The sequence below is a fragment of the Ranitomeya variabilis genome, chromosome 2 (assembly GCF_051348905.1).
Source record: "Ranitomeya variabilis isolate aRanVar5 chromosome 2, aRanVar5.hap1, whole genome shotgun sequence".
NCBI lineage: Eukaryota > Metazoa > Chordata > Amphibia > Anura > Dendrobatidae > Ranitomeya > Ranitomeya variabilis.
The window spans coordinates 554,305,807-554,316,161 of NC_135233.1; the positions used below are offsets into that span (position 1 = coordinate 554,305,807).

General features: G+C 39.5%; 1 protein-coding gene across 3 annotated transcripts in view; it reads left to right on the forward strand.

The window, feature by feature from the left end:
- The window catches only part of TPPP3 (tubulin polymerization promoting protein family member 3), a 28,029-nt gene extending 23,005 nt beyond the window's left edge, over positions 1–5,024 (forward strand). For 2 of the 3 annotated variants that reach the window (XM_077288198.1, XM_077288197.1), the window contains exon 5: positions 615–5,024. In XM_077288198.1, the coding sequence (XP_077144313.1) occupies positions 615–803 (189 nt within the window). In that variant the 3' untranslated portion in view covers positions 804–5,024. The remainder of the gene's footprint in view (positions 1–614) is intronic. The other variant, XR_013221625.1, reaches the window with a different exon arrangement.
- Positions 5,025–10,355: the final 5,331 nt, after the last annotated feature.

Below are 10,355 nucleotides of genomic sequence, written 5' to 3' on the forward strand. Positions count from 1 at the left end.
TGTGTCGGGGGCTGCATTATACTCTGAGGGGAGCTGCATTATACACTGACGGGGCTGCATTACACACTGAAGGGGCTGAATTATACTCTGAGAGGGCTGCATTATACTGCATTTTATGTACTATATAAAACCTGCATTATACTGTATTGAGGACTATCTGTCCCCATCATTCTTCCTCAGCTGGGAAAAAAGCGTTGAATGACTTCAATATTGTGGATCACGAACTCAGTGCATGTAAATACAACAGAAATGTTTCTGTGTGATTGTACAATATGTGAGCATTTAGGGCCTCACTTTAAACTTTTGCCCAGGGACCCACTTTGTCTAAAACCGGTCCTGCCTACATGCCCATATACTTGGCTTAGGATAATTGATCCTACTGACAGATTCCCTTTAAAGTCTCATTATTACCTGAACCATTTATTGATCATTTCAATGAAACATCATTGTGTACCTTCTACTTTACCATACAAACACAAGTCAACAGCTGCTCAGACTGTAATTGTAAATGGAGAAATCACAACTTAATGCATGTAATGAATCTCCGTCAAGACATTAGTCAATTTCTGTTTTCGGCAAGCATCATAATTCTCTCACATCTTTCCTTCCAATAGAAAGCTGCAGCAGTCGGAGCCGTGGATCGTTTAACAGATACAACCAAGTACACCGGGTCCCACAAGGAGCGTTTTGATGAGGCCGGGAAAGGAAAAGGCAAAAGTGGCCGAGAGACCATTGTGGAAAACACTGGCTACGTAGCCTCCTACAAAAATGCTGGCACCTATGATGCTAAAGTGAAGAAATAAACCCCATTAATAGTATATAACTTTCATCAGCCCCTGCATAGACATAATTAACTCCTCTTTTTCCGGTGAAGTAAGGTAGTCCTTCTGGTAGTGATGAAGATAATGTAGGATGATTAATGCAGTATAATATTATTGATGCCAAAAACACCATAAGTCATGAATATTGATGGTAAAACCCAATTCTCAGCTATGTGTAGTCAGATTTGAGGGTAACAAACAATATCAATGGTAAGCATGTATTAATGATGGTAACCGTGCATGTGTCTCCTAATATTTCTTAGACATTAACCTATAGTCATCAGTATCTGCTAAAAGAAACAAAACAAGTATTTCCATACTATTCCCATCCCTTAGTTCAGGTGCTCTGTGCCTTTATAATAATGGCTATATAAGTTGGTTTGGTCTATAGGCAACGGCTTACCTAAGCTGAAAGGAATGAGACCAAGTGATATTAGCCATGGATATGATATTAGTAACTGGGCTTTGGTTGGGGTGAGGTTGGTGTTCATATTGGTGCACCTTCTTACCTCATCCAGTATGGTGGGACATCTTCATCTATGGTGGGATATGATGGCTCTGTTGTAGCTGAAGTTATAGCTTTCGTGCCACGGCCCAAAAGGTTCAAGTTGTACCTCTGGTCGACACGCGCCGAGTGTAAATTGTGAATGGTCATTCAGTGTAAAATTTATTAACTCAGATGGCGGTGAGAACAGCAGGATCCGTAGACGTGTAACAGGAGATGTTATGCGGTACATTTATTAAGGAGCAATAAAAGAATAATGTCTAAATGTTGGATAGATAAAATATATATTAATAGGGTTATCAGGGATTTTTTTGTATCTATTGCATACTGTTACATTGTTTTTTTTTTCTTATCACAAAATCTGCCTTCCCAACCTCTAATCGAAATGGAAAAATTCACAAGGCTTAGCATAAAAAAATTTCGAAAAATTTGCAAAAATTTGCAACTTGACGAAAGTCTTAAATTCATGATGAAGAGGTTTGCTGTTTTTTAATATTAAGTTTGACAATTTTTTTTATATATTTAATACCAATTCCTATTCCATGAATATTAACGTTGTGTATGTTCAGAGGTTGCAGACCCCTACATACTTAGCCCCGCTCTCAGCTTAGAAGTGGACACAGTTGTACCCAATCAAGGCAATGAGCTGAGACCTAAAAAGCCCGAACTTCAGAATGAAACAGTGCAGAAAACCAGTACAGATTTCGGCAGCGCTCTTCATTAATTCAGCTTACAGAACATTGCCTAGACTACTTGTGTATTTAGCTCACAGAGCATTTTCTAGACTTCTGATGTGTTTATCTCACAGAGCATTTCCTGGACTGCTAATGTGTTCAGCTCATAGACCGTTGCCTGGACTGCTGATGCAGTTATGTCAAAGAGCATTTTATGGCCTGCTGAAGTACTTAGTTCACAGGGCATTTTCTAGACTAGTGAGGTGTTAATCTCACAGAGCATTTTCTAGACTAGTGAGGTGTTTATCTCACAGAGCATTGCTTGAAATCCTGATGTATTTAGCTCAAAAAGCATTTTTGTAGACAGCTAATGTCTTTATCTAACTTAGAACTGTCTATCTACACTGCTAATATGGATATCTCACAGAGCATTGTCTAGACTGCTGATGTGTTTAGCTAACAAAGCATTGCCTGAACTGCTGATACACTTAGATCACAGAACATTGCCGAGACTGCTGTGTATATCTCACAGAGCATTGCCTAGACTTCTTTTGTGTTTAGCTCACAGGGCATTGTGTGTCCACACACTGGATGTGTTTATCTCACAGTGCATTGTCTGTCCACATGCCAGATGTATTTAGCTCACAGGGAATTGTCTGTCCACACGCCTGATGTGTTTAGCTCACAGGGCATTGCTTGTCCACACGCCAGATGTGTTTAGCTAACAGACCATGACTGTCCACACGCCTGATGTGTTTAGCTCACAGGGCATTGCTTGTCCACACGCCTGATGTGTTTAGCTCACAGAGCATTGTCTGTCCACATGCCTGATGCGTTTAGCTCACAGAGCATTGTCTGTCCACACGCCTGATGCGTTTAGCTCACAGAGCATTGCTTTTATACAGTCGTAACCACTTTCCAGCTAGAAACAAGTCAGATTATTTAGAAAGTTTAACCTATGCATGCAAACAATAGCGTCATCACTCCCTCACAGCCAACTAATATAATAAAATGGTGAAGAATGGAAACATAAATGATCTTAGAAAGTTACACATCTTTTCATTTATATAGCAATTAAGAATTATTAAACCAAAGCCATAAAACCACTTTAAGTCCTTTTTGTGCCCCCTATGCATTACTAATACATTAAACACCACCATTACAAAAATGAATAAAATAATAGTGAAAAGATATGCTGTATCCTGCGTCTAAGACACTGAAGTGAAATGGCACCAGCTCAGCAAAACGTCCATATGAGATCATCTTCCTGTCCCTCAACTGCAACATTTTTGGCTGCGCAAATATTGCCCAAATATGTAAAACAATTGAGCCATTACTTAGCTGTTAAATCATTTTTGGCACCAAGAGAAGATGATTATGCCATCACCGATGGAAGAGCGAGAAACTGGTTCCAAACATGGAGAACAACAAAAAATGCACGAAGCAACCGTGACTAATGCAGCATATCCATGTGTCTCATTATCCCACTAACATTTTTATTACCTCGCCCAGTATAAAATGTGCACTAGACAAAAATGTGAGACCACGTATTTAACACTTTATGTCCATACTCTACCATTTGCTGCCTTCCAATTCCAAGTAATTTGCCTTATTATATAAAAATTTCCCCATGCTGTACACCATAAAAAGTATGAAGTTCAGTGCATGCGACGCCGTAGACTCCATTAGTATATTTACCATCTCTTCTCTACCTTAGAGGAAGAAACAGTGAGTGGTTTTTAGTTCAAAGATCAGTTTTTTATCTCGTTCGTGAAAAATGTTTCCTAATTTTTTTTTTCAGTGTGCTGGACCCATTTTTGGCCCAAGTGTCAGTTTTTGCAGTTCTTGCTGCATTCATCTTTCAAGTATGAAGAAACTGTGGTCTAAGGGGTAACGTTTCTCCTTACAGAGAGTGATAAGCCAAGCCGGGCATGTCAGAGTGAGGAGACTTATAAACCATGCAATGCTCCTCTGGGAAGGTCCATTCTTTGTTATGGGTTCATGATCTAACTGCAAAAATAATGGACAGCACACGTGCCAAACAGATTTGATGTGTGAACGAGCTCTTCTAGCAGATGTTCCTGCTATACATGTCCACCTTGTCTCGCAAGCTATTATTGTAAGGCAGTGCTCTACTACAGCAATATTCTGCCAATCTGCATGATATCATCATGTTCTCCTGGCAGCGACACCATCAGAGTTATTGTGCTGTCACACTATGGTGCAGATGTGGGCCAATATCTCATCATTGTTAGTCATAGGATACTTCTGCTGGCAAGGAATAAAATACAAAAATAATAAACCAAAGTTAAAATTAAAAAAACACACCATTATATGGTACTAAAACCTTAGTTTAAAGGGAACAGCTCACATTGTCTACGCAGTCCGATCTCTGAACATCTTGGTCATGATATATAGGTTTGCTGGAAATTATTCAGTATAACTTGTACTATGCTACTAGTGACTGACAGCTAACTCTGCATGCATGGTCATACAGGGAAGACTGTCAATCACTAGTACTGGACTCATCCATACAAACACAAGGGGATTCAATGAAAAATATACTGAATTTTTCCCCATAAAAATCTATATTAATCTAATCAGCTCGTACTGCTTTATAACATCCTGCAGATCGGAGACCATTTTCAACATGAAAAGTACCCTTTAAGGCATTATGTATAATACATCCATTTATAATCGAGGAAATAATAGTCCAAGAGCATGGCCTCATTATGTCTGATTCCAGAATCATTTATTTAGAAGGCAAAGTCAAGGGTCAATGCAACTGTTACAGGCAGCTTATGTCATCCGATGTTGCTCAGACTTAACTTATTTGCTACCAGTTCACACTAACGAATTTCATCCTCCTTTCGCAGTGCAGAGAGCGCAACATTTTGGTTGTATATTATTACCCCCCTTTCTGAAAGTGAATGGTTAATGTATTAAAATGTCATTCTGTCTATATAAATATATATATATGTGTACGAAAAAAAATCCTTTTCTGCAATAAATATATCTTTTTTACATCATTGCTTTGTGTGTTTTTTATGTTTCCTACCTCATAAGTAATGTAAGAAATGTAATGCAACAAGATGAAAAAGAGCGGATGCCTATGAGCCTCCCATGGCCTGAAGCTCACAGCCCTGGAGCTCTGGAGAGTCATGGCATCTGGAAGCACAGCAGTTAATTTTTGAGAACACACAAGCGTTGCCATGAGGCCTCTTGTTTTGGTAACAAGAACATGAAGATTGTTACTACCAGGTGTTTTCAGTGTGTTTGACTGTGTTTTAGTTGCCATGACAAAAAAGTCTCAACTCCACTTTTCATGACCCTGAACTGACAGGGCCTTCATCATGTTTATGTCCCTGTTTTATCCTTACCCCACCCAGATCAAGAGACAAGAATGAAGACAAGCTGTCATTCATATTTCAGATTGAAAAACGATGCAAAGAATCTCAGAGACTGTGACAGTCACTGTCAGATTAGAATGAAAAACAGGTCAATTCAACCATCAGACTAGATAGGTATCTCAACTTTATGGTCATAGATTTTGGCCCACCAAAGGATACTCCAATGGGCCTAGGCTTTGAGACAATTATAGTTCACAAATGTTAAAGGGAGGTCCACTACATGGACAACCCCATCCTAAATGCCCGAGTCTACCACGTAAATTAAGAACAGATTATACTTTTCTCAAAGTGGTTGTCCAATGTCCACTACATGGACAACCCCTTCTTAAATGACCAAGTCCCACAAGTAAAGTAAGAACATTTTATACTCACCTCACACATTGGTGTCAGCTCCGAACAGGGTTGTCTTCTGCTTGACCTTTGGCTTTTCTTAAAGTGGTTTTCCATTACTTCTTAAATGCCTGAGTCCCCAAGTAAGATTATCATATACTCGCCACCCGCAACAATCCAGCGATATCGGCACATGGCCGTCCGTCACTCTCATAACATTATTATATCACATGGGTGCTGCAACTAATCAATAGTCACTAATCAGCTGCATAAATATTCAGATGTCTGGTGTGGCAAAATAGCAAACACGTCAGCCAACGATTAGCTGCAGCACTCACGTGGCATCAATGCCACGAGAGTGACGGGAGACCCGATGCTGACGTCGTTAGACTGGAAGGTATGAGCTTTTCTTATTTTCATTGGGCAAGCCTTGTAAGAAAAGCCAAAGGTCAAGCAGAAGACAACCCCATTTGGAGCTAACTTCTTCTAGACAGGTGAAAGACACTTTATTTATTGGGCAATTTGATTTACTAAACTTTCTGGCAGTGTTACTTGGGCACTCTATGGCAATGTTATGTACACTATATCACTTTATTATTTGGGCATAAACCCTAATAGGGGCATCATTACAAGGAATTATCCAACCTAAGACTGGCCCTAATGTTGTGAAATTGGATTTTGGGCTCCCCCGGTGGCCACTGGTGGAATTGAACTGGTGTGCATCATCCTCTCTGTTCACCTGTTTCCATCAGGATCTGGGAGTCGCTATTTAGCCTTGCTCCTCTGTCACTTCCATGCCGGTCAACATTGTAATCAGAAGCCTTTCTGTGCATGTTCCTGCTGCTAGACAACTCCCAGCTAAGTTGGACTTTAGTCCTTGTTTGTTTTTGCATTTAGTTCCAGTTCACAGCTGTAGTTTCGTTTCTGTGTCTGGAAAGCTCTTGTGATCTGAAATTGCCACTCTGATGTTATGAGTTAATACTAGAGTCTTAAAGTAATTTCAGGATGGTGTTTTGATAGGGTTTTCAGCTGACCATGAAAGTGCCCTTTCTGTCTTCCTGCTATCTAGTAAGCGGACCTCAATTTTGCTAAACCTATTTTCATACTACGTTTGTCATTTCATCTAAAATCACCGCCAATATTTGTGGGGGCCTCTGTCTGCCTTTCGGGGAAATTTCTCTAGAGGTGAGCCAGGACTATATTTTCCTCTGCCAGGATTAGTTAGTCCTCCGGCCGGCGCTGGGCGTCTAGGGATAAAACGCAGGCTACGCTACCCGGCTACTGTTAGTTGTGCGACAGGTTTAGTTCATGGTCAGTTTAGTTTCCATCCTTCCAAGAGCTAGTTCTTATGTTTGCTGGGCTATGTTCTCTTGCCATTGAGAACCATAACACCCTAAGATGACTACAGGGTGCCAGGGAGGAAAGCAAAAAAAATAAGCAAATCATCAGACTACTGAGTATGAAACCTGAGTTCCTCGCTCACCAAGTAAGATGTGGAGGTCATTGACTCTCCATGGATTCCAAAAATGATGCAGATGACAAAAGAAATTACACAACCATCAGAGAGCACATAGTAACTATATACCAAACTTTGTGGTCAGTCAGTTGTAAAAGGCAAAGCCAATAGACTAAGTGAGCTTTTGAGACTGAGCATTGATTGTACCAATGACAACTGGATGGCAGAATATTTCACTAATTAGAAGGACTTCAATGCTGACCATCCCTACCGATGTATAGCCTTTCAAAAGTGAAAATATTGTGGCAGAGTTACTAATTCTGGTCATAATTTAAATGGTGCAAACTGGGACTAGAGAGTCTAAAAATGAACCAAATTTTTCACAGAAGCTCATGAAAAATTTGGCTCATCGAAAGACACTGTTGTCTAACTTCATCAGCTCTTGGGTAATTATTTTTCGTTTTCTGTTTATATGTGTTGCCATCTCCTTTTTTAATTATGTCCGTTTTTAAAATAATTCTTAAATAAAAAAAACCAATACTTTTTAGACACTATTTTGCGTTTGGATGATCCTTTTTTCCCCTTATCGGTTTTTAAATGGCAGCAAGTAAATATTTAGGTGAGTATATTGTACAATATATTGATAATTTGGCTATTGCTGTCACATTTTAAGTATTGGTCCTTCTTGAATGAGATGTAAAAAGTGTCTAAAGCACAAAATTTGCAACAAGCTTGTGCCAAATGAGCCAAAATGTGGAACAAAGTTGAAGAGCACTTACAACAGTAAATCTGACTTGCTGCATATGTGGTGGGGGGGGTAAAGAAAAGGCAATTGATTTATAGTTATGGAGGAGCTGACACATTTAAATCACCATTTCAGTGATTTTTCATTTTACCTCAGTAGTGGTATCACTAATCTAAGCCCCCTGCACATAGTCTTATACTAACCAGCCACCATCTTCATCTATAATTGGCACCGCTCTTGTCAGACTTTTGACATTTGTGACCTGCCAGGTCTCTTCAGTCTTTGATGGGCGATCTGTAAGTCACAAATCAATCTATGTCTAAATCACAATCAAGTCTATGAAAGTCAGAAGGAGGCCAGAATCTGGCTCTCATAGACTTATACTGATGGTTTGCGACCGTAACCTCTGGCTTTCCATCAGTCAGAAGTTGCAATCAGAAGATGATGAGGCAGGATCAGAGCCTCACCAGGAACAGCTGACAATGGCGGCTGGTAAGTAATGCTTTATGTTGCTTGCTTAATTTATAACTATTTCTGAACTTAAAAATGAACCCTTCTAAGTTGGCAATTGTCATCTGTCATACTCAAAAGCATCTTTGAAGCCTCCATAAGGAGGGGGAGGTCTATCCATTTTATAATTTTAGAAAATATTTTAGGCCAATTAGGATAGGGTAACTTTTATAAAGCAACGCTTCCAACTACTTCCCTTTATTGGTCCAAATTAGGAATGACTAGATTGCGCTATATTCCTTATCTGAATTGGTGTGGCCTAAGAAACCAGTATGTAATGTGGTACCATTGGCTCAGGTCACACTACACTCAATAGCTGTATGGCATTCAGTTCAATTTTCCAGCAACATCCTTGTTTGCTCCCCTGACTCCCACCCTGGTATTGGTAGTCGAGGCTTTGACTGGTGGAAAGATCAAACGTTACTCAGATTGTCTGATCTTGATTTTCTATACTGTGTCATATTTTAAGGCACAGTTTGTTCCACTACCAGCTGAAGAATTCAGGTTAATACAGGTATTTTCCTTTCTGTCATCACTATTCCCGTCAGGAGATGAGGCGGACTATACTTTACAGTCAACAGCAATTTCTTCTTGGGTTGGATTTGGGTTGGATTTTTGCCGTTAATCATCCTCCCCAGATTCCAAATTGTTTCTTTGCCTGATAGGAAAAAGATTTTCATAATTCAACATTTCAATATCTCTTCAGATGTGGCAGATCAGCTGCGAATAAATGAGAAAAGGTAAATGGGAGACTTCAATAGAAACATTTTGTTTTTTTGTATTGGGCATATTATCTCCCCACCTGACACAATTCAATATTCTCTTCAGTTCCACCTTTAATCCTCATTTAGATGTCTTTTTTTGCGTACAAGTGCAATTGGTGTTTTTCACGGATAGCATTCGTATTTATGATAGTGAATGTGGTCATTCACATATCCGTGATTTTTCATGGACTGAGCGGTCCATGCAGAATCGTGTTCGATTTTGAGCTAGGTGTTAGATCCAAATTGGCAATGCAAGCCTATAGGTCAATAAAAATATCAGACAGCACTCAAATGTTAGGCGAGTGCCGTAAATTTTTCACTGACTGTTAGATAGGAGAAGCTGGAGAAGCTTATTTTTTCCCATACAATAAAAACTGATGTCCAAACTGATGAAATTGGATGAAACCATAATGAAAATCACTCATGAAACTTGGTGTATTTTCCTCGTAAGGTGAAAAACGCCGACATGAATGAGGTCTAATGCTATCTATATGGTGGTTTTGCCCAAAAATGTCTAATTTTTGTCTCAAATTTTTGGTAGAGGACATTACAAGGGCTAAATATACTAAATTACCAGCTATGTGCTTCTTTGGAGACAAACCTTTAAACATTCAATACAAAGGCCTATATATTGACTCAGTTTATACTACTAGCTGCACTTTTATCACCAAGTTAATAATATATGATAAGTTGAGGCCATTAGCGCCGATACTGTAGGGTATTTGAATAAGACTTGGGCAGGATGGATAGCTTATTGGCAGTCACTCTGAAATACAGTCTATTATGACATGATGATATGGTGGATATACCTTTCATTATTGGCATACCATGAAGCTTTAGGGACCTCATGAAAAAATTATTTACCAGTAAACCCTAGGAATCATACACTCACCGGCCACTTTATTAGGTACACCTGTCCAACTTCTTGTTAACACTTAATTTCTAATCAGCCAATCACATGGCGGCAACTCAGTGCATTTAGGCATGTAGACATGGTCAAGACAATCTCCTGCAGTTCAAACCGAGCATCAGTATGGGGAAGAAAGGTGATTTGAGTGCCTTTGAACGTGGCATGGTTGTTGGTGCCAGAAGGGCTGGTCTGAGTATTTCAGAAACTGCTGATCTACTGGGATTTTCACG